Source organism: Chlamydotis macqueenii, chromosome 16 (assembly GCF_036417535.1).
Source record: "Chlamydotis macqueenii isolate bChlMac1 chromosome 16, bChlMac1.mat, whole genome shotgun sequence".
Lineage (NCBI taxonomy): Eukaryota > Metazoa > Chordata > Aves > Otidiformes > Otididae > Chlamydotis > Chlamydotis macqueenii.
This window is the reverse complement of record NC_141571.1, coordinates 803,909-827,891: the sequence shown is the minus strand read 5'-3', so window position 1 is coordinate 827,891 and position 23,983 is coordinate 803,909. Positions and strand designations below refer to the sequence as shown.

The window sequence follows — 23,983 nt, the reverse complement described above, 5'->3', positions numbered from 1 at the left end:
GGGCCTGTGAAGTGCAGGACGTGAGGCGGCTTTGTGGGCAGCACAGCGACCCATGGGAAGGCCAGCGGGGAGCCGGGGCTGGGCCAAGGGGCGGGAGGCCGAGGGGCGAGGGCAGAAGCGGGAGGCAGAAGGGCCTGGCCAGACCCATGGAGAGGCCTGGCCCGCGAGGCGCTGGGACAGGCCCATGCCCGCGCTCTGCGGGACTCATGTCCCAGGCGGCACCGGCTGCCAAGGAGAACAAAGCTGCCCGGAAAGGGGCAGCTCGGCACGGGGAAAGCGGGAACCTGCCGCGGGCCCGCCCGCCCCGCAGGCCCCAGCAGGGCCCGACCGCTCCCGCCCTCACCAGGCGGGCCAGGGGGCACAGCACAACGCCTCCGCGCTCCGCCTAAGTTGGCCCCACGGTGCTCGCCGTAGCTCTCAGGCGGTGTCGGGAAGCAGCGGGCGGGCGGCGCGGTACCTCCTGGGACATGTAGTCCTCCCGGCCGAGCCGCTGCATTGGCGCCGCGTTCTCCGGCGCCACCCGGGAACTACCGGGGGCCGCAGCCGGCGTCAGCCCGTGAGGATGGCGGCTCCCTTGGTGCTGGTTGTCCTGGTGGCCGTGACGATCCGGGCCGCACTCTACCGCTCCAGCCTCGCCGCTTTCATCTCCGAGCGGGTGGAGGTGTCGTCCCCGTTGAACGCCTGGAAGCGAGGTGAGGCTCGGCCCGGGGCACCGCTCCTCGGCGCGGCTGCATGGGCCGAGGCCCGTGGGGGTGGCGGTGAGGGGGCCGGGGTCGGCGGCCGACCGGGGCTGGGGACCCCGGGGCCGGGAGCGCAGCTGCAGGCGGGCGGGGGCCCGGGCCCGGCTCAGCGCAGGGCCCTGCAGGGAGAGGCCGGGCTGCAGCGCCGGGGCTGGGGACGGGCCCCTCCTCTCCCGGGCCCGGCCGAAGGCTGCGGGAGCGGGTCCGTGGCGGTCGTCCCCGTGGGAAGAGCGAGCGTTCGGCAGCTGCGAGGGGACGGGAGGGACACGGGACTGAAGGCAGGAGAACGGGGGTTTAGCCATTGCTGGCTTGGTTGCACTTGCAAACCGACCGTGTCACAGATTTATGTAAAATGGAAGAATGGCAAAATCTGGTGCTGAATGTGTAGTTTCAGCAGCCTTGATTGAGTCGTTCCCGTTGTGCTTTAACTGCACAAGCACTGCCTCGTGGCATGAACATGACTGTGGGGTTCCCAGTCCATGCAGAGCCCTTTGCTGTTTCATTTTCCATGTTCAGTTTGTGGTCCCACACATTGTTACCAATGTGATTGAAATTATCGTCTGAAGACTGAGCTACAGTTTAATTAAGGCTTTTTGGTGGTATTCGTCTCTATAGCATCTGAGCCTGTTAGGAACCTTAATTTATTTTAAAGACAGCCCTTTGGAAAATAATACCCAGTTAGTGTGCAGATAAAATGATTTGCAGTTTTGGGGTGGAAAACAGTGGCACAGAGTCATAAAGGTCAAAAGCATGAATGAATCTGATGACCTAAGGCCTCTGCTCCGTAGTGTGTAGCACTTCACGCTTTGTAGTTGCAAAATACAGCTGCCAAAAATTCTCTTGCAGCAATGGATACTTTCTAAACCTTACCTTAGAGCGCCAAGGCAGGTGTCTAGGGAGTGAGGAGCACAATTAGGATTGCCCTGAAAGCTCTGGGCTGTCGTCATACGTGAACTTTGTGGCAGAGACAGAATCTACTTCTCCAGCATATTGCTGAATGGAGAACCTCTTGTTGCTTCCTGCAGTCTCCTGCCTTGTTTCCCTCTGAACTCATGGACCTGTTTCCCATCGTTCCCTTCCCTGCAGAGGCTGCTCGGTCTCCCGGGAGCCTTTGTGCTCAGTAAGGTGGACATCCTGTGGAAGAGCGCCTGCATGCACTGCGGTGCAGGCTGTAAATACAGGATTGCAAAGGGTCTGAATTAAGGCTGAAAAATGTCAGCGAGTTTCAAAAACTGATAAAGCTTTTATCCAGTAATATGTATTAATTTCTCCTCTTTTACTGTGACTTTGGATGTTTCAGGTCTCTCTACATCTAATTAGGCAAAATACTTTAAATAGTATATTATGTCGTGATTTGTCCTCTTAGAATTAAGTATCTCTCCTGCGTAGGTACCGTGTATCACATAATAGGTGACTTAAAACCAGTAAATATTATACGTGTGATTTATATATAGTTAAGTGCAAGGTGTTTCAACCAGAAAATTTTTAGCTGAACCAGATGAATAGGTTACAATTGACCGTTCAATTACTAAAAATGTCCGTGGCAGAAGTAAGAAAACAATCAATTCTAGCTGGTTGTTGGCTTTGTGAGATTTTGTCGCCCATTCAGATGGCAATTCAATGTGAGATTCTTGTGAGTGTGGGTGTTTTAAAAACTATTGTTTTACCATCATGGGATTTTTGTCTTCCTTGTCCATTAGGATTCTAATGCAGACGTTTTGTATGTTTCAGTGGTCGAAGGATTAGCTCTGCTGGATTTAGGGGTCTCGCCATATTCTGGAGCTATTTTTCATGAGGTCAGTATGCATGCTTTGTTTTAAAACGTGGTACTCAGCTGGCACATTTCTTTGTCTTACTGCTTGTGGACTGGCAAAGGCTGGGGACCTGTCTTGTCCTAGAGACTTCAGAGAACTTGGAGTCATGTAGCTCTCTGCCACAGTTGTATGTGTCGTGAACTAGCCCAATGAGGAAGTGCAGTTTGTCACCGAATAAGCCATTGCTGTGCAGGTGATAGATGTTGTAATATTTATCACTGCATAAGCAGAGTCTGAAATCGGGGAAATCTGTAATAAGGAAAATGTTCTGTTCACATCCAGATATTTCTGTCAGCAGAGGCTGAAGCAGGGAGAGACGGTGTCAATGGGAGTCTGAACACAGTTTTACTGGATAGCAGCATCTTGAGTTTCTGCATTTGCAGAAATACTAACGTTAGCACAAGCGTGCAGTACATTTATTCCTCATCTTGAAAACACCTCGTTCCTCCAAACACTTAAGCACCTGTGCCCTTGAGTGGCCTTACTGATAGGAAGGTACACTCATACACAGTGTTACCTACAGATGACACAGATACTTTGTTTGCCTCTGAAAACTTGTTTCTCTTCAATAAACTCTCCTTCTTTAAACACAACTTTCTCCCACACTGTGAAATATTTTCCCATGCTTATTTATACCATCACATTATTTTATACATATTTCAAAAGAAATTTATTTTCTCGCAGTGAAGACTGAATTTACACCATGTAGAATCATAGAATCTTTACGATTGGAAAAGACCTGCAAGATCATCAAGTCCAACCATCAACCCAACACCACCATGTCCACTAAACCGTGTCCTGAAGTGCCACGTCTGCATGTTCTTTGAACACCTCCAGGAATGGTGACTCCACCACTTCCCTGGGCAGGCTGGTCCAGTGCCTGACCACTCTCTCAGTGAAGAAGTGTTTCCTGATATCCAATCTAAACCTCCCCTGCCACAACTTGAGGCCATTTCCTCTCATCCTGTCACAAGTTACTTGGGAGAAGAGACCAACACCCACCTCCCTACACCCTCCTGTCAGGCAGTTGTAGAGAGCAATGGGGTCTCCCCTCAGCTTCCTCTGCTCCAGACGGAACAATCCCAGTTCCCTCAGCTGCTCCCCATCAGACTGGTGCTCCAGACCCCTCACCAGCTTCATTGCCCTTCTCTGGACACGCTCCAGCACCTCAACGTCCTTCTTGTGCTGAGGGGCCCAAAACTGCACACAGCATTTGAGGTGCGGCCTCACCAGTGCCGAGCACAGGGGCACGGTCACTGCCCTACTCCTGGCCACACTGCTCCTGACACAAGCCAGGATGCTGTTGGCCTTCTTGGCCACCTGGGCACACTGCTGGCTCATGTTCAGCCGGCTGTTGGCCAGCACCTCCAGGTCCCTTTCCGCTGAGCGGCTTTCCAGCCACTCTTCCCCAAGCCTGCAGCGTTGCGTGGGGTTGTTGTGACCCAAGGCAGGACCCGGCACTCGGCCTTGTTGAACCTCACGCAGTTCACCTCGGCCCATCGGCCCAGCCTGCCCAGATCCCTCTGCAGAGCCTTCCTCCCCTCCAGCACATCGACACTCCCGCCCAGTTTGGTGTCATCTGCACACTGACTGAGGGGGCACTCAATGTAAATGTAGTGCTTTCAGATTAAGCTTTTCTGTCAAAGAAATAATTCAGAAATGTCCTCTTCCTCTTACCTAGAAGGGAAAAGCTGTGGGAGTAAAAGGATGATAGTCCTACTGCTTTATGTTTTTAACATGCTTTCTTCTTTTTGCTTTGTAAAAGATTCATCTAAACAACCAGCTAAACAATGAAACCAGCTATGTAGGAAATACTTTCAAAAGTACCTGCAAAGAACCTGGAAAAAAATAGATTCTCTAGAAAAAATGTTTTCTAAAGCTTTTCTTCATAAGCTTTTTGTTGTAACTCTACCACTATACTTGTAGAATTAAAAAGTTGGAATAGAATGTGATTTTCAAAGTTGGTGGTGTCTTTTGTAAAGTGTATTGAGGCCTTTGCGAGGAAAAAGACCAGCACGTGTGCTTTGTTTAGGTGCTTTACTATGAAGTAACAGCATTGTAGAAAAGGCTAAGGAAAATTGCCTTTCACAGTCTGTCCTAGCACCACTCCCTTTTTCTCATCAAATCATCAGTTGTTTTATTTGGACAGTTTTTGACATGGGTTTCCCTTCTGCTCTCTTTCAGACCCCGCTGATAATATATCTCTTCCACTTCCTGATTGAATATGCTGAATTGGTGTTCATGGTAAGCGCTCCTGGAAAGCTCCCCTTGAAAGGTGCTATTCTGTGAAAACCTGAGTGTGACTTTCCTTTTCCTCCTGCAAGAGGAGGCCTTCAGCCTGCCTGTAGTTCAGATTCCTGCTGAGCTCACGGTTCAATTAGAAGAGCAGCTTTCCCTGTACAAACCCACGTTCGGGCTTTTCCCTTGTTCCACATGTTCCTTCTTTTTTGTCAGTTCTCGGTTAGGTAAGTTTCCCTGCAGAGGGACAGGAACTTGGCATTTGGTTTCAAATTTCAAAAATTGCCTCTTAAAGATCAGGATCTTTTGTGTCCCCCAGCCTAATCCCTACACTGCAATGTTTCTCACTAAAACCCACTGCCAAACCCCAGGCCTGCAGGGAGAGCACAAACAGATTAGTCCTCCACATGTCTCTTGTAAACTATTCTGTGAGTCCTGCGTAATTCAGGAGAACAGAAATCATATAGCTGGCTGCACATGCCACCTGGTGCAGCCTCTCTCCCCGGATCCCTGCTGGGCAGTCTCCTGCAGCGCCAGCCGTCTGCGTTGCGCCTCTGCTGGGTGTTCAGATGAGTTCAGGTGACTGTGCTGCTGCCCAGTGAGTTCGGGGCAGCTCTAGGTGCTGTCACACGCAGTTAATGGACAGGTGGGTTTAGCGGGCTGGGCACTGCCCCAGTGTTGACTGTGCTCTCGTTAGAGCGGCGATTCTCTTGCCCTCACATACTACCTTCCCCTTGATTCCCCATTCTCTTGTTTTGTACTAGTATCTTTGATACAGCTCATGGCTTCAAGGTTGAGTGGTGCTGTGTGAGCACAGTGTACAAATCAGCAATCTAGTGTTTTAAACCTTATTTTTTCTTCTTGTGAAGAGTCAGATCACAGTCTTTATTCAGCATTGTGGTACTGGCCAACATATTTTTCTCCATTTGTTTATTTTCCTTACAGCCAGTGTGTCTGTGCCTTGCTTTTTTAGATAACTGATGTGCTAACTGCTGTTGCCCTTTACTTGGCCATTCAGGACTTCAACAAAGTTGTGGTAAGCTGACTTGCCAGTGCTGCTGACCCTCTTCTCCCAGCAAGTATATATATAAATATCATGTACCAAAGAAAACACATGCAAGAGCATGCAGTATCAACCAGTCCTTGTTGCGGTAAATCTGATCATATCTGGATGATCCATAAACATGGGGACTGAATGTGGCAAACGGTGGAGGTATTTTAAGTTTCGTTGTGGCCCTATTACAGTATGAAACAAATCCATGTCTGTATCTACCACGCTGCACTTGAGTGATGATCACAGCAGTGTAGGTTCTTTAGTCCAAAAGGAATATAAAGATTTGGAGGAATCTGTGAGAATGCAATAGCCGATGAAATGCAGATGAGTCTATGGTCAGGGTGCACAAGATGGGATGTGAGATTTTAGAACATGTACTGAAAACCCACCGTCAGTTGTTATGGCAGTTTGCAGTATGCAGAATTTAATTACTGGACTATGGATTTGGCATGGCAAGACTTTTGGCAAGACTTGAGCACTTGCTTTTCTCACCTCTGCTCCTGCTACAATCTTCTGTATGCTTTGTAGCTAGAGCCTGGAATGTTTTACCCTCAACGTGGTTTGTGTTTACACACAGCATGAGTTAATACACAGACTGGAAATGTGTAAAGGAAGGAATAAACCTTCCAAGGATGCTGAGGTGACATAAATCGTTCTACTGAGCAAGGTGAGAGTCTTAACACCAAATACTACTTGTTCCCTTCAAATTATCTGTATTTCAAGGTGAGTAATTCCTCCCAGCATTCTCTCATAATTAGCTCGAAGGACGTTTTGTGTAAGCAGTGCTGTGCTCTCTGCGATCCTAGAGGGGCAGTGATTCAGTATCAACATGAGCAGGGAGGCTGCATTTTCTACAGCATCTGTGTGGTCTCCCATATAGCTACATATTTGCTCCTTGTCCTCTGACTTTGAGATTGAAGAAATAACTCATCATAGAACTGCAGCCCTGTAAAAATCTTGCGTGTGAGTTACTCTGCTTGTTGAGAATTTATTGCCAGTATCTCTCGTTCTGTCTACCATGGCATGGTCCAGTAGGTTCATAATTCAGATTTCTCTTTTGTCTCCATAGAGAGCGTCATAGAACGAGATAGATTAAAGACAGAGATCTCTCCCTAAAGGAGATTTGACATAGAGGTATCTATCTTCAAAGTACCAAAGACCACGTACTTCTGTGACTTGGTTTCTTAAGGGCTTGTGTGTTGAACAGTGAATTTATAAAGTCAGCTTTTCATTGGAGATCCAGACAAGCTTTAGGAAGATTGAAAGTATTAAACTCTAGTGTGCTGAGTTCACCGTCAGCTGTGTCAAGAGTTAGACACATGTAATTAATTGACACTGTCCCGCAGGACATCCTTCTCTCTAAACTGGAGAGGCATGGCTTTGATGGACGGAGCACTCGGTGGATAAGGAGTTGGCTGGATGGCCGCACTCAGAGAGTGGTGGTCAACGGCTCAATGTCCATCTGGAGACCAGTCACAAGTGGTGTCCCTCAGGGGTCCATGTTGTGCCCAGCCCTGTTCAACATCTTTGTCGGCGACATGGACAGTGGGATAGAGTGCACCCTCAGCAAGTTCACCGATGACACCAAGTTGTGTGGTGCCATTGACACGCTGGAAGGGAGGGATGCCATCCAGAGGGACCTTGACAGGCTGGAGAGGTGGGCCCGTGCCAACCTCATGAAGTTCAACCAGGCCAAGTGCAAGGTCCTGCACCTGGGGCGTGGCAATCCCAGGCACAAATCCAGGCTGGGTGGAGAATGGATGGAGAGCAGCCCTGAGGAGAAGGACTTGGGAGTGCTGGTGGGCGAGAAGCTCAACATGAGTGGGCAATGTGCCCTTGCGCCCCAGAAGGCCAACCGCATCCTGGGCTGCATCAAGAGAAGTGTGTCCAGCAGGTCGAGGGAGGTGATTCTCCCCCTCTGCTCCACTCTGGTGAGACCCCACCTGGAGTACTGTGTCCAGTTCTGGAGCCCCCAACATCAGAAGGACATGGACCAGCTGGAGAAGGTCCGGAGGAGGCCACGAAGATGCTGAGAGGGCTGGAGCACCTCTCCTGTGAGGACAGGCTGAGAGAGTTGGGGCTGTTCAGCCTGGAGAAGAGGAGGCTCTGGGATGACCTTAGAGCGGCCTTCCAGTGCCTAAAGGGGGCTGCAGGAAACATGGAGAGAGGCTGTTCAGCAGGGCCTGTTGGAATAGGACAAGGAGTAATGGTTTTAAAATAGAGGGGGGTAGATTTAGATTAGGTATTAGGAAAAAATTTTTTACAATGCGAGTTGTAGAACACTGGAACAGGTTGCCCAGAAAGGTGGTGGATGCCCCATCCCTGGAAACATTCAAGGCCAGGCTGGATGAGGCTCTGAGCAACCTGATCTGGTTGGGGATGTCCCTGCTCCTTGCAGGGGGGTTGGACTAGATGACCTTTGAAGGTCCCTTCCAACTCTAACCATTCTGTGATTCTAAGGAAGTTCAAATAAGTAGAGATTATCTACTTTCTCGTGACTGCCACTTCAGTTGTTAAGAATTTGGGAAAAGAGAGGGGTTGTTTGTTCTGTTTGTACACCACCTCACATAACGTGAGTTTTGGCTCACGCCTGGGACTCATGTATGTTGTTCCACAGTAATGGAAATGCTGAATAATAAGAAATAATTACTTTCTTCATCTGACAGTCTTTGATCATTCTCCCTTGTTCAGTTCAAAAAGCAAAAGCTCCTGATAGAACTGGATAAATACGCACCGGATGTGGCTGAACTCATCCGGACGCCCATGGAGATGCACTACATCCCCCTCAAGGTAGCACTGTTGTAAGTATCACTTCTTGGAGGCTGCACAGTAGCCTGCTGTGGTTCCTCAGCTCCCTTTGGGTTTTATTTGTCTCATTTGGGGCTTCAACATTTGTTGAAGATTTTTTTTTTTTTTTTGCCAGAAGTTCTGGATTTCCTGTTACACATAAAAATCCCCCCAGCTCAAAATACTCTGTTTGAAAGTGAAAAGCTGATGCTTTTCCAAATGTTTGTTGCCAACAAGTAAATTCACTCAGACCCTCTAAGACAGGCCCATCAGCATAAGGTCATTAATGTGGTAGCAAGAATGTTGTGTCTGCACAGATCACATTCCCATTTATTTTACCTGTATGCTAATGTCATCAAAACTGATTTTATGCCTCCCAAATGTCTCAGGCATCTTTTCATAAAAGTTAGGAGAATTTTTGAACAGTTGAACAAAATGCTTGCTGAATATCACAACTTGAATATCGCAGAATTCAAAGATATTTTAAGGTTGTGATCTTAATAATATCATCTCATGGTGTTCCTCTATGTACTAAATATTTTTTTCTATTTCAGAAGTCTTCAACTAAAATAAATAATATACAAGCAAGGTACTTAATGTCAAAGAATTATTTTTTAACTGGCATTTTTATGCAAATAAATTATTATCTGACTTATTCTGTGTCAGAGAGAGCTTTCCATTAGATAATTTGTTATTTTTTTTTCTTATTTTCGTATGAATTTTGTAAAATGATAGATTCCCAAGGATGAGAAAGGTAAAGTCTGTAAATTGCAGGCTGTTTTGTATTTAATCTTGTTGCACATTACCACAGCAAAGTTGGCATTAAGTTGTACCTATCCTGCTGGAGGCTGTCTCTCTGGAAATGCAGAAAAAAGCCAGACTGGGACTTGGAGAAGTGTTGAAAATATTTATGTAAAGAGATAATTAGGAAATCGTCAGCCATATGTACTCACTCTGATGACTGATTTCATTTTTAGCAAGGCTGATTGATACATTGTCTTGCTTATTGTAATCCTTCCAAACGTTTTTCAGGATTTTGGGGTTATGGTAATTCTAATTTCCAAAAGGAGCTGGCAGCCTTACTAGCTAAAGTGTTGCTGCATTCTGCAAGGTAAAAGTGTTCAGAGTTTGCTTTCTTTCCATAATTCCAATTAAAATATGGTTTTCGTAGCTGGCAGATTTTTTGCTCAGATGATGTGGTGGTGAAGATAAGTGATTGTTGTGCCATAGCATGACTGTGCAGCTGCAGTTGAGTTGCGGGAAACTCTGCTAATGCCTCAGGATTTGTTTCCATCTTGCTATCGTCTTATTTTTGTTACTCCCTCAGAGTCAGTAGGTGTGAGTAACAGGAAGAGTTTACTTTGGACCCCAGTATTCTAGGTCTGCCTGAATGAACGCACAACGTTTCTGCAAAGCAAGGAACATTTTTTGTAATAGTTTTCTAGGATAGAAATTGCATTTTAGACGCCTTCCCAACCGTCTCCTTTCCTCCAGTGTGCTCCCTGTAGCCGCTGTGTCCAAGGCTACAATCCAAGGATCTGGTTTTTGCTGCAGACTAAAGAACCTGTCCAGCTGAATTAATGTAATGATAAGAGAATCCCATCAAATGTAAATAAACAAAAAGAAATGGCAAATTGCATCTGTTTTTCCTTTGAACATCTCTTTAGTTAGATAGTATTTCCTTTGAATGGCATGAGCGTAACTCAAGCTTTGCTCTTTTCCAGCTACCTGTTAAACCCCTACACTGTGATGTCTTGTGTGGCAAAATCCACCTGTGCCATCAACAATACTGTCATTGCATTCTTCATTTTGGCTACAATAAAAGGTAACGCAATGAAGAAAAAATGGTTCGTTATGTCTTTCTGTAAAGATTAGAAAATTAGCAGAAATTAAATCAAGGTGGAACTTTACAAATGTGATTGCTACAAAGATCTCAGTGAAACACGTCAGAAATGGGGACTGGAGCAAGGTCAGAGTTCTGCCTGAAATCACAAGAGATCAAGAGACTTTATAGTCAAGGCAAAACTTCCTTTCATCTCAGTGTACCTAGGAGTTTAATCTCTAAAAACTGACTCCTTCTCCTGGATGACTTTGAATAGTTTTCTATTTATGAAGAAAAGCGCATTTGTGTGTAGGAGGATGTAATGCTCTGCTGCTCTTTCTTTTGTACACGAATATGCACTTAAAATGTTGTATACCATTTATTTTTCAAAGTGTACCTTTTAACGTTTATTCAAAAGCAAGCAGTTGCCTGCAGCTGTTATTTGGCTTTCACTCACAGTTGTAACCTTGGTTTGAAATTAGCTAATGCAGCTTTGGGGAAACAGAAACAGTAACCAAAGACTCTGTTTCACTCATTTTGTGCATAATGCCAGGTTTCTGTTTCTTTTTGACTCCCCAGTGCTAAAGTCTTTCAGCATATGTGATTTGTGCTAGTCATGTAAGTTTTAGGAGTCCTGTGCTGGAACAGAGGGAAGGTCAGTCTGGTCTCTTGTCTCTGGCGGTGCCCAGACCCAGATATTGCGTGGAAGGTGGATATAGATTGCTTTTACTAGTATTTCCAAAAGAAAGTTTTAGTCCAATTTTAGTAATTGAGGCAGGAGGGGTTTTGATTTAAAAGCATTTGCAAAAGCAAATGGGGGTCCGTTTAGTTGAACTGATTTTTAACTGTTCACTGATACCATGAGACTAATAGTTCAGTCATAAACCAAACTGTAGTGGCTCTCCCCTGGTTTTCTCCCTGATTGGGAGTGTGGCAGCCTCCAGGTTTTAAAGTGGACAAAGAGAGGATATAAGATTATGGCTATGATTTCTGCGTACCGATTCTTCAGATCTGTGCGGAATTGAACAATCGATAAAATAGAGGATAGGGAAGTTACTGTCTAGGAGAGTATAGCTGCAGAGTGGAGACGGCTCCTCACCAGGTAACCCTGTGTATTCTCCTTAAAAAGGTGGGAGCAGAGAGAAGCTTACCAGGTGTTGGATGTCAGTAGGCTGACAGTTAGTCCAGTGCGCTGAGTCAGGATTCTTGCTGTCTAAGCTGTGTTTTTACAGATTGCTTCCATCCAGTGATGTAAGACTGAAAGCTGTAAGCAGGCTACTGCACTGGGTGCTTGTATTTTTATTGCTTAACCTGGGATCTTTTGGACTCGATTTCTGGTGCTGATAGTTGAGCAGTGTGAGTACTCGGCACTTAGCTCAACCAGAGACACCTCAAATAACACTTCCTCAGTAAAGGTATTCATATTTTTAAGACCACCTGGAAAAGCTCTGCTAATCCTTTCTGTGCCTCAGTTTTGGTATCTGATGATAGAACTTAGAATAGAACTCAATAGAACTCAGATAGAACTGATGCCCTTTCGTTCCTTCAGCTGCAGATTTCCACTTGCTCTCTTTCACAGAGCTTTGCAGAGGGCCCTGACACGTTCTGGTGTCGAGGTTATCCAGCATGCCCAGGATGGGTATAACAGCTGTTTCATGCGGATATGACTTAAGTGAATGTATCCCCGTGCATAAACAGCAGCCAGCATGGTGATTGTATGAACCCCTGTATGTGAGTCAGAGGAGATAGAAACCAGTCAGTGGTTCTTTCTGTTGGGAGAATCACCTTGGTATGAGTCATTCTCTATTCAAAATGTAATTAAGAAAAGGATACTCTCCAGGCCACGTTCTGCTAAAAATGCCTTTAAGTGATGTTCTGATATTTGTAACATCCCTGCAGAGGGTTATGCATTTCTTCTGATTTGGATTTCCTGTATGTAAGGCTGTTTATATGAAATGTGCCTTACAAATTAACTTTTTTTTTTTCCTTTGCAGGTAGTGCCTTCCTCAGTGCTGTGTTCCTGGCCTTAGCAACATACCAGTCACTATACCCTCTCACGTTGTTTGCTCCAGCACTCCTTTACCTTCTGCAGGTAGATGATTTCTAACTGTTGGTACCTGTCCTCATGCAGCTGTGCAGGGACAGACCATGGCCAGTGAGAGGGGAGTCGGGCAGGTCCTGAGTTTCAGAAAAAGTGACTCTCCTCACGCCATGGTGAGGAAGTCTGAAGCCTTAGTGGGGATGCTTGTGCATGGAGAAAAGGGAGCAGAAAGTCATCTACAGAACTAGCTGGTGTTTAGCTTGCCTGAAATAAGTGCTGTTCCTTGTGTCGTGTGAATAGCAATTAGGATTTTAGACCTGGAGAGGAGGGATGGGGAGCTGTATGTTTCAGTTGCTCAAACTTGGAAATGCTGATTTGGAGTTTAATGGCAAAGACATGTGCTTGTGAAAGTGGCTGGTTGCCCTTGTCCTTTCTCCCTCCCCGTTCACAGGATCCCTGAGTTCCAGCAGGGCTGACCTTAATCGTTCCTGGGTGCACAGTGCCTGGACAGACAGACACTGCTCCAGGCCAAACCAGCCCAGCAGTAGGCAGGGGGCGGGGTTCAAAGCTGAGGCAGCTCTTTGCTGGTGAGTGGATTCATCACCAGTTTGCCTGCATGATTCCAGCTGGTCTCTCTCTTAGCTCTTGTGCTGATACTGTAGACAATGACTTAACCGAGAATCCAAATTATAACACACTTAATGAAAACTGATCATTTGCTAGTCTTATTCTGATATGGGGGCAGGGTGAGGCTGTGACTGCTAGCAGAGGAGTTGTCCCAGTTCACAGGTTGCTTGGTGATAAGTTTTATTATTTTTGCCATTCTGGAAGCCCTGGTGTTGAGTGTTTCACCAGCCTTTCTTGATTGCGTCTGTCATGTCTCCCTGATGATTTTTATAGCTAATCTTAACTACAGGTTACTTACAGCCTATTTTCAAATCTGTGAGCTTCAAGAGAATGGAGAGGCAGTTCTAGTCCATTTTCTTTCCCTAGCTATCTGACATGAATGTCTCTTACTTTTTTTTCAGAAATGTTATTATTACTCTTTACTAGACAAAAACTGCTGCAGAGTCAGTGTTGCTTTTTCAGTTTGATAATTTTTAGGATCATCTACTTTACATATTTCATATTTGAATCTCATTTGTTCTCTTTTAACTTTAGTCAAAGTAAAGTGGCTGTGAAGTACAAGCATTGTGTTCAGAAGCAACAACAAGTGCTTTGATACATGAATGCCTAATTTGCAACTTTTATAGAGGATCATGCTAGTGTGTGTTCTTTTATCCAGATTTGTAAATGAACTGTCCTGCACTCTTTTTGCAGAATTAAATAGCTTTTCTCCAGCACTTTCCAATCTGTCCTGCCACAAATACTTGGTAAACTTGCTTGCATTGTTCCAGCAAGTGGCGTTAAACACACTGTGGCTGAGAACACAGCATGTTTTACACAGAGCCACATCAGTTAGAGCTGTGCCTCTCCTGGCAGTGTAAAGCCTAGCACCAAATGGGAAAGCCACATCACTGGCTTGGAGCTGCAGAACTCTGAGCAATTCCCAAAGGCGTTTGCCCCTGTATTTGTCTTTACAGATGCAGTCAGGGGGCCTCTTGGAGTGAGATACCGATATGTTACGTGAGAAGGGCTTGTGGTTGACCTGTCAGGACACGTGGCAGTGGCAGGACTGCAGCAGTTGTCTTTGTCTGAGGAGGCAACCTTTGTGCTTAGGAACCTGCTGCATGTCCTCTTTCCCTGATTTCAGCAGAGCATGAGTGCCAGTCTGTGTGGTGGAGACCTGGCGTCGCAGGGTGGTAGGTTGTGGAGCAGGGCCCTTGGTCACCCCGTTGATGTGGGTTCTGCAGTAGAAGGCAGGCAGCAGTACGGTGTTGCAAACATCTGAGATGTAAGTGTAGCTGTGAGGACGTGTGTGTAAATCTTACATTGAGTGTGTGAGACGACTCACTGCACTGCAAGCAGAAATGACCAGCTTAGCTGTATTTTCAAGCGCAGTTCTGGAAACGTGTGCAATGTGTGTGACTTAATTGGCCAGAGTGAAGAACGTCAAGCAAATTGTGCCTGAGAGCTGCTCCTTCCAGTGCCATAGTGCCAGTGTTTGATGCTTTCTTTCATCAATTTAAAGATACTCTGAACACTCAGGCTTTCTTGTGGTTTTCCACCTGATGAGGAGTATCTGCCTGCTTGTATTTGATTTTCAGCGTCAGTTCATACCAATAAAATTGAAAAGTAAAAGCTTCTGGCTCTACACCGTGCAGTATGCGGCCCTCTACCTGTGCAGCCTGTTGGTGATCATCTGCCTCTCCTTCTTCCTTCTCAACTCCTGGGATTTTATCCCATCTGTTTACGGGTTTATGTAAGTATGAGGATTTTTACTGTTTTATTTCTGTCTAGCCCCCGCTATGCTGTTTCTTGTGCGTCACATGCAGGTGCCCGACTCCCTGTCCTAAAGAGCGTGTGATCTGTGGTTTTACTGGCAATGCAGGAAAAGAAAGAGTGTGTGGAGGAGAGCAGGCATTAGCCCACTTCTGTTAATTAAGTAGCAGCAAGAATTAGAGAAGACAGGAGATATTTTCCACTGAGGTGTTTGGAAATGGATTTGATTGTTGAGCTACCATGGCTGTGAAATTTTAATGTCTGCTTGGGAATGGTTTAAGTCCTTCTGGGGCACGGGGAAGGGTTAGTCCCTTTTCTCTCCACGTTTTCACCCCTTTGGTTTCTCTTCCACAGATTTTAAAATATAGGTCCTCCATCCAGTAGCACACAATGATTAATTAATGTAACAGAACCAGGACAGTGAGAAACGACCATTTTAAAATGTTATCTTGACTTTTCTTTTCAAATTTCAGCCTTTCTGTTCCAGATCTGACACCCAATATTGGCCTTTTCTGGTACTTCTTTGCAGAGATGTTTGAACACTTTAGTCTTTTCTTCGTATGCGTGTTTCAAATCAATGTGTTCTTCTACACCATTCCCTTGGCAATAAAGCTAAAGTAAGTATGTTTCTCTGCTGGTTTTTTACTTTCAGTTGTCCTGTGGAAGCTTATAAGGCTGGCATCAGATGTCTGGCTCTACAAGCCTGAAAAGGGCCTATCCTCCTCATTTCCCAAAGTTTCAATATTCATTCCTCTTTAATCAAGTGAGTTGGTCTCTGCTATGCAATAGATGTGTTGCAGGCATGAAAAGAGAGAGCAAAAATTTAGGCTATAGAGGTGCCTGCTTCCTGCTGGCATAAGCCAGTGTAGTCAGAAAGCAAGAGCTCTTGGCTGGAGCTTCAAGTTCTTTGTTATCAGAAAAAAAAAGTGAAAACTTGGGGACATTCCTAGCAGACTGTGCTGGCAACGTTACCCTTCTTTCTGATAAAAGCACCCGTTAACACTCCCGGATTCTCAGTGAGCTTATTCAGTTGCCTTGGAATGGATACAGACATCGTCACATGCCAGAGGGATAACTACGGGCTTCTCCACATAACCTTCAGAGAGGAGGTGCTGATTGCTTCTCGGTGAATGAGGCAGAGCTGGGGAAGAGCAACCCAGGTGACCAACTCTGTACATGTGTGTTGAGTGGAGGTATGCCGTTTCTGTGTGAAGGCAGCGAGCAGATGTGCATACCCTTACGCTGCTTCTCTGCAGAGCGGCTCAGTCTACCCCACCCAGCACTCAGAGGCTTGTTTGGGAAGAGCAGGGGCACGAGAGCCTCTCTGAGCCTATCCCACAGTACATTCATGCCCTTGCTGATATTTATTTCCAGATTCCAGAGACCCTACTGCATCCTCTTACTCTTTGTGTCTTATGCCTTCTAGGGAACATCCTGTGTTCTTCATGTTTGTCCAGATTGCCATCATTTCTATCTTCAAGTCCTATCCCACCGTGGGAGACGTTGCACTGTACATGGCCTTCCTTCCAGTCTGGAACCACCTTTACAGATGTAAGTCCTGTGTGTTTCATTGTTCCTTATCTGGAACAGGAAAGGACCTGTCCAATAATTGTCACCACTAAACCAAAGCTGCCTCTTGTGGCCTCCTTGGGGATCTGGAAGGAGGCTTCGTTTTTCTGGTGATACAGTCTGTAATGTGTCTTTAGGACGAGGATTGAAATTGATTGAGGAGGGAATTTTCACTTGTACCTTATCTTCCCCTTTTCTCCAAGTTGTTCTGAAGATTAGCTTTTTTCTAAGAACCTTTTACATCCACAAGGGATGTGGCTTATTTAAACCTTTAAGGCTGTGTAATTTGAACAAGGCTCTGGCAATTTGTGAGTCCCACAGCCTTAAAATCCTGCACCTTGCAGCGGTTCTTTGTTTTGCGTCTACTTGTTTACTTAGAGTGAAAGTAACTGAATTACTCTAAGCAGTTGTCCAGTTTTTCTTAAATGCTTCATAATGAACCTCTTTAGCTCTTTAAATCACCAGAGAGCTTCCAGATATTTTCAGACGCAGACTCTAGAACCTGCTACACGGGGGAGATTTGGAAGCGCTGTGTTTTTCCTGGTATTTCTTGTTTAAACCAACTGCTTTGACCAATCCTGCCAGGTTGTCTAGGCCTTTTACTGCTGTCTTCTCTAACCTGGGCCAAGTGTGTTTATGGACAGCTAGCCTGCCTGATCCAGGAGACATAATCAGGAGTCAAGAGACCTGGAGACCATCTGCTCTGTTAGTTTCAGACTGAGGAAAGCTAAGGCCAGCTGTGACAAACAGGGCAGGAAGCCACAGGCTAGCCTTGTTGCAGCCATAGCAGGTGATGTACTTCTGAGAAATCCTGATTCAGTGTAGGTCAGTTGCACGTTCCAAGCATGCAGATAAGGGGACTGTGACCAGGGAGAGGGACAGTCATCTGTCACGTGCTCCCACCCCACAGCGAGGGAACAGACCTCCTGAACAAGACGTTTAAAAAGACAGGTGTGAACAGGTTGGGATGTGGCAATGCTCTTAGGATGCCAGATAGCTCCCGTCGGCTGCATGATGAGTGAGAGCCTTGCAGTTACCTTCAGGGACATTGGCTGAGCTGTAGCCACGCACAGTGACACAAGTGCCGGGATGAATTATAGGCGTAGATAGTTCACAGAAAACAAAATCTCTTCTGGCTTAGTCGTTCATAGCTTTTTTAGACAAGCTTGTGCTTGGGTTCTGTCCATGTAACGCCCATGCAGACTGATGGATTTTGGCCACACTTGCACCTCCTGAGGTCATGTGTTTGTCAACACATTTGGCCTGTATGAGTTTCCTCCTTTTATGGTGCTTTCATTTTCTTACCACCTCCTGAGAAAGTATATCTTTTCCTATTGCCTGCAGGTTCATTTTTTTCCTTTGTCATCAGCTTGACGAGGCTAGGGGATGGTGTGCTTTGCTCTCTGAATCGTGCTGGTGGAAAGGCCCTTCTCAAAACTGCTGGTTACTGTAGTGTAGGCACCAAAAATCCTGAAGAGGAAGAGTGTTTGGAAGCACTACCTAGAAGGGAAGAGCTACAAATGAGGATTTCACACTCAGGCAAAGGCAGAAGTATTTATTTTAAAGGGAAATGTAGGAGATTTCTTATAAAAGCTACCTAGGAAATTATTAAAGCAAACTGTGAAATATTATTGGAGAGAAGTATGTGTTGGCAAGTGCCTCTCCCCCACTGCACATACCCTGAATACCATTGCTGGTTGTGTGAGCATGGCTGCTCAGTAATGCATCTTTTTAACAGCTTGGTTTTCTTTTGCAGTCCTCCGGAACATCTTCATCCTGTCATGTGTGCTCATTGTCTGCTCCTTCCTGTTCCCCGTTCTGTGGCATCTGTGGATTTATGCAGGAAGTGCCAACTCCAATTTTTATTATGCCATCACATTGACTTTCAACATAGGGCAGGTTAGTAGAGCGAGGTAAACAAGGCTGCACTTTGGGTGGAGTGTCCAGCAACAGTGGGTTCTGCAGGATGCGTCTGGCTCTTTGCATCCTCTGTAGTCCTGCGTAGCAGCTTCTTGCCTCTCCTTGCTCCAGCTGAAATCTGCCTTGTCCTCACCTTCTGGCACACTAATGGGGAAGACTTCTTGTAGTATTTGAGCTATAGCTTAAGAATCCAACGAGGCTGTACTGCAAGTTACGTGGTCTGTTGCTTGATAGCAGAGGAAAAGCATCTTGGTATGGCAGGACTAAGAGCATGTGTGAATGAAGAAGATGAGCTGAGAGGGGAGATGGAAAAAAAAACGTGGGGCAGCAGCAGTGGGGCCAGCCAACAGGCAAAGAGAACTGCCCGTGCATGGGGATGTGGCACCAATTTTTCTGAGCATTATACCTCACTGAAATGTATTTTTGTGGGCATGGGCAGGGTCTGAGTCATGCCAGGGCTTGCTCTCCGTGCTTCTCTCAAGGCTGTTCTAGATACATGGCTTTTCCTAGCCTTAGGGAAAACAGAGCCTAGCACCCCTGGAGAGTGGGGTTTGATGTACACAGCTCTACAACCTTTTCCAAGTCCTTCCTCTCTGCGATTGCCTATGTCCCTACGTCCTGGGACAGTTTCATATGTGAGTAAGCAGAATGTTCATTTCATGTTAAAGTTGCCTTTATTTTGAACGTGCCTCAGCCACTTGCATTTGTCTGCTTCTCCTAAAACTAGAGGAGAAGTTTTGCCAGGCTCTGAAAATCACCTGCGTATACATACCCTTGATAAATGGGGACAAACACCCATTCCGTAAAAGCAAAGAGACTCCATGCAGTGAGTGGGGTGAGAGGGAGTTTAGAGATACTGCTAAGAAGCACTTACAGGAAACTGGGAATGGTTCGTAGCTCTCTAACTATGTGTCTTGCTATGGAATAAAAGGAATAGTAAAACTTCAATTACAGATGGCAGGTGTTGATATTCTAAGAGGATTTTATTTCCTACCTGAGAAAGTCACAGCAGGTCCTGCAAGGTCTTGTGCTCTGTGTAAATGCAGACAAAGCAAAAATCTGCAAAAATCAATTATTTCCTTGTGAGAAAGAACTAGCCCTCATCCCCACTAACCTCAGCTCTTTCTTTTTCCCATTAAGACGTCTGCAGAGAAGTTCAGTTAAAAGTAAAACCAACTGTATTGGTACAGCCTGTCAGTAGTCAGCCATGGTGTTCAGCAAAACCAGTGGCCAGTGTCCTGGCTGTTTTCACCCTCCCGGGGCACCTCTGTCCTTCGCTGTCTGTTCTCCTTCGCACTTTCTCCTCTGACCTCAGCAGGCTGCAGCCCTGTTTCTCTTTCCCTCAGTCTCCACCTGGTCCTCTGCATCCTCCCGTCCTGCCACTGAGCCTTCTCCGCAGCAGCTGTGTTTAGCAGCAAGCCCAGCAGGCTCCAGCTGGCAGCCTGGCTTCCCTCCCCCGTCCCCTAGCACTGCAGCATACTTCAGGGGGGGCTCTCCTGCGGTGAACTCCCCGGGGAAACGGATGAACACGTTCTGCCAAGGTGGTGCATTAAGTGGCTTCTGGCCATTAGGACAATAACTGCCAGCTTGGTCTGGGGCTGAAACGGTTTTCCCCTCTGGTTATGCGATGCTGTTTCCAGGTGGAGCAGGTCAGCGTTCCTGGGAAAGGGTCGTGCTACAAGAGGCCAAGTGACGCTGCTGGGCCGGCCGGTCACTGCCTGTGCACGGGAGCCCAGCCTGCCCTGCAGAGGCAGCTGGCCCGAGGCGGCTGCTTTAGAAAAACCGCTGAGACCACTCTGCCGTTCTCAGTGCTTTTAGGCAAGGGAGCAGTCACGCTGTGGTGCCTCAGTACAACCAAAGGGGGGCTGAGGAAGGCGGGGCCTTGTGATTCCCATGTCCAGTTTCTGTGTTCACAGTGGTTCTCTGCAAGGCACTTCAGCTGTGATTTCACACTGCAGCACGGCCTGAGGTGTGCCCACCTCCCGAGCAACACGGGATGGTGCCAGCATCCCTGTGTGTGGCAGCGTGTTCCAGCCTGGATCAGGAAAAAATGGGGGACAGCCAGCTCTGTTCCCCACTTACAGGGAGTGTGCAAACCTGTACACAGGCTTGGCTGCCTCGTGGAGAGGCACAACAGCACGGGGGCAGGAAGGAGATGCAGAGGTGATGGGGGTGGAAGAACTGCTTTTATCTGGTGTTATTCCTGGACGTTGTACTCTGAAGCCACAGCCTTGACATTTCAGCTCTTCTCTTCACCCTTTAGCCTGGTCAGTATTCTTCTGTTAAACTGCTAAAGCTTCTGTTTGCTAAGGCTAACCTGGAGAGCTGTGGTGTTCCTGCTGCCGCCTGCAAGCTTCTTACTCGTCAGAGTAGAAATGGCAGTTGGCAAAACAGTCACAATTGGAAAGTGCTTAATGGCAGTCAGCAGCGTGGTGACCAGCCTAAGAACTTCTTAAACTCTTTCAGGGTCCATCACAAACACATGTTGCTTTTATTCCTTGTTCTGAAGCATCATTGATGTGTCTGAACCTTGCTTCTGCAGATCCTGCTCGTCTCGGATTATTTCTATGCCTTCCTTCGGCGGGAGTACTACCTCACTCACGGACTCCATTTGACAAGGCAAGATGGGACAGAAGCCATGCTTGTTTTGAAATAAGGATTGTGCCCACCATTCCCTGGGACATGGACCTCTCTGAGGAGCGTGCAAAGCTTGGGCTGTGTGGGGTGGGTGGGGAAGGTTCCCTGAATGAGGCCTGACTTTGGGAGTGATACTTACTGAAAGAAAGGGCTGAGGTTCTGGGAATACCCTCCTGAGCTGCGGGCTCAGTGCAGAGACTGGAAGAGCTACAAGTAGGAGCCAAGTGCCTCCGTTGGAGCATCTCCCTTCTTCCCACAGCTGTGCTTTTCACTGCGACCTCAGCCATCAACTCTGGGCAGGAACTGGAGAAAATGTCTGAGCTAAAACCAGGGCTGAATCTCTGGCCTAGAAAGAGCTCAGACCATGAACTGTTTACTGTCACTGCTTCTTGGAGATGTTTACTTCTCCTGGAAATTTCCCCTTCTCTGCTTTGAGCAGTAATGCTCCTGCTTGGCACAAGGCAATCTCTGGGTACCTGGTGCCTGAGCCCTGGCTGCAAATGCCATTTCTTGGTTCTGCTGTTGTGGAAAAATCACATGTGCTCAGGCACAGCGGGTGCTTGTGAAATAAATGGGTGACCAGGGAGGAATGATATGTTAGAAGGAGGACAGCTGAAGCTGCTGCCACCGGCAATAATCGCAGAGCTAAACACTAGTAAGGACTGGAACTGGGGTGAAAGCGGGAGCAGGGTGGGTACCGGGTAACTGCTGTATCCTGTTGGAGCAACACGGACACTTCCACATCAGGAGCCGCACAGAGACATTGCAGGGTCTTGGTAGAAGGAACGCTGCTGTGGATGCAGACTTCCACTGTTCCTTGTTTCTGTAGGATAACAAACCTTGGCAGCGCGAGGCTCGCACTATACCGCAGTGATGGCTTGGGGCAGGAGCCTGGACATGGAACAAGCAAGCTGCTGGCCTGGGCTAGGGACCAGGAGGTGCCAGAAACTGCGCTTTGAGGCCCCAGGCCAAGTCCAGAGGAGCCTCAGCCACCGCTGTTGTGGAGTTGGCTCCAGGTGTTCCACAGCCGCGTAATGCTGCAGGACGGGCACTTCCCCTGCTCCTTGCTTCCCCCTGGCTCCCCCAGACCTGCGCACCCCAGAGCTGCCACCGCTGCTGACCCAAGGAGCGTGACGGGCTGGGGCGAATCCGCTGGGCTGGCGGCTTGCTCTGCTGCTTGATTGCGCGGTGGCACTGGGAAGCAGCAGCTGTGATGTGAAAGCCACCTCGGTGGTGTCAGGGCAGCCAGCTCTCTCACTGAGCCAAAAAGGAAAATCCCAAGGGCTGGGAATGTGACGGTGTCAGAACCAAACTGCGCCTGGTACAGAGCAGCTGGGAGCCCAGCATGCCCAGCAGTTGTGTAAACAGCTCTTCTTCCTTTCTGGACATTTAAAACTTTTGCCTTACTGCACTGCTATTCGCGCTTTGGTGGGGGTTGTTAATCGGAGCCCAGCTCAGCCCTGTGCGGCATGCTGGCCAGCAGCCCTGTGCGTCCGGCCGCGGCCAGGACTGCTCTGGGCTGTGCGGCATGTCGCAGGGCGTAATAAACTGTGCGAGTTTTAAACACTTCAGTTGTGCTCTGTGTTTGGAGTGGGGTGAGGATGGGGGAGTGAGAGGGCAAGAGAGGGCTCTGGGAGGCTCAAGGAGGGCTCCTGAGGGGACTTGGAAACAAACACGGGGTCAGGAGGGAGAACAAGTGGCCCTGGGACACACTGAAGGCTGGGGCACGCTGGCACCCACTCTGGTTTTAGGAAATACCAGCTGTGCGCAGTTCAACCTGACAGCGCTGTAAAAGAGAACTTAGGAAGTGAGTGGCTGGGGGCCATCTGAATTTCTGCCAAGTGAAAACGATTCACCCGTAGGAGGGAGGCGATGCTCACGGGAGCAGCAGGACTGAGCCGAGGGGTGGCAAGCAGCAGCTCCGTCCTCTGTCTCCAGCAGCTGGATTTGTTCCTGCGCCCAGGGCCGTGCTCCCGGCTGCCCTTGGCCCCAGGGCTGGCTCCGTCTGGGCCTCCCGGGGGAGCAGGTCCCAAAGCTGGACTCAAAAGTGGGCCCACAAGGTGGTAATGCGGTGAGCACTGGGGCAGGGGGCACGGGGTATGGAAAGGATGGGGACAGCACGAGCTGGGCAGCTAAAGGGCAGGGATGGGGCAGAAGCAAATGCAGGGACAGGGTCGAGGGAAAGGGCCAGGACTGGGCCGGGACAGGGAGAGGGGCTGCATGCCCATCCTGGCTCCTGAGCAGGGCGTGGGTCCCAGGGGAGGCTTTAGGGGCTGATGGGGCCTCCTGGCACACACAGGGCCCTGCCAGTGGCCAAGTGCCTGCTGTGCCGAGCACCAGGAACCCACTGCCATCCTGGGCCACCACCGCTGCCACAGAAGCCTGGGGACGGCGGGTGGGAGGAAGTGGATTGGGGACCCACACACCTGGAACCATTGCGATGGGCCCTGCTGTAGCGAAGCAGAGCAACCCCAAAAATGCCTGCAGTGGGACCAGGCCATTAGGCCATTATGGCTGGTGTGACACTGTGCAGGGCACGCAGGAACTCCTGTACTGGTATAACTGGGAGATTGGTATGGTTGGGCTCACAGACTCATGGCCATGCTGGCTGGTTCTTGGGAAGGGGATGCTCCAGGGCACCACAACCCCTCCCTGGTTTGCAGAAGCTTCTCCAGCAGTGCCTGAGCCAGGGGATACCTCAGACAGGGGTTCGCTCCTCCTGCAGCCACCGAGCCCTGGCTCTCCCGGGGCCCTGACTCACCCGACTGTGGGACATCAGCCCAGGCTGTCTGTCCCAGTGCGAGGGGCCTGTGCTACCATGTCCACTGGGCAGGTGTTGGCAGTTGCTGCAGCCATTGCAGCAGTCATGCTGCAAAGAGCAACACAGGCAGGACCTGCCTGTTGATCCCAAAACAATGCTTCTTCCCGCTGCCCCCACTTCCTCCAGCATCAGGGCTCCCCGCTTGGAGACCCAGAGCC

At 48.2% G+C, this 23,983-nt stretch overlaps 2 protein-coding genes across 3 annotated transcripts in view; one reads left to right on the top strand and one right to left on the bottom strand.

Moving 5' to 3' along the window:
• Window positions 1-23,983, bottom strand: part of RBL1 (RB transcriptional corepressor like 1) — a 278,968-nt gene that overhangs the window by 181,808 nt on the left and 73,177 nt on the right. The window lies entirely within an intron of this gene.
• On the top strand, window positions 377-22,572 carry PIGU (phosphatidylinositol glycan anchor biosynthesis class U). 2 transcript variants are annotated; one of them, XM_086760550.1, is made up of 12 exons: window positions 377-692; window positions 2,472-2,536; window positions 4,739-4,798; window positions 5,766-5,828; window positions 8,538-8,647; window positions 10,358-10,458; window positions 12,450-12,547; window positions 14,704-14,858; window positions 15,352-15,495; window positions 16,305-16,429; window positions 18,204-18,346; window positions 20,910-22,572. In XM_086760550.1, the coding sequence occupies exons 1-12, from the start codon at window positions 563-565 to the stop codon at window positions 21,021-21,023; spliced, it is 1,308 nt and encodes a 435-aa protein (XP_086616676.1). In that variant the 5' UTR covers window positions 377-562; the 3' UTR covers window positions 21,024-22,572. The 2 variants fall into 2 exon arrangements, with proteins under 2 accessions (XP_086616676.1, XP_086616677.1); XM_086760551.1 differs by lacking the exon at window positions 2,472-2,536 and having other exon boundaries at window positions 574-692.

Excerpts from the sequence above, each read along its gene's own strand:
- PIGU (XM_086760550.1), top strand. The coding sequence starts at position 563 with ATGGCGGCTCCCTTGGTGCTGGTTGTCCTGGTGGCCGTGACGATCCGG. Across the intron at positions 693-2,471 it reads GTTGAACGCCTGGAAGCGAG|TGGTCGAAGGATTAGCTCTG; the intron begins GTGAGGCTCGGC and ends TGTATGTTTCAG. Across the intron at positions 2,537-4,738 it reads CTGGAGCTATTTTTCATGAG|ACCCCGCTGATAATATATCT; the intron begins GTCAGTATGCAT and ends GCTCTCTTTCAG.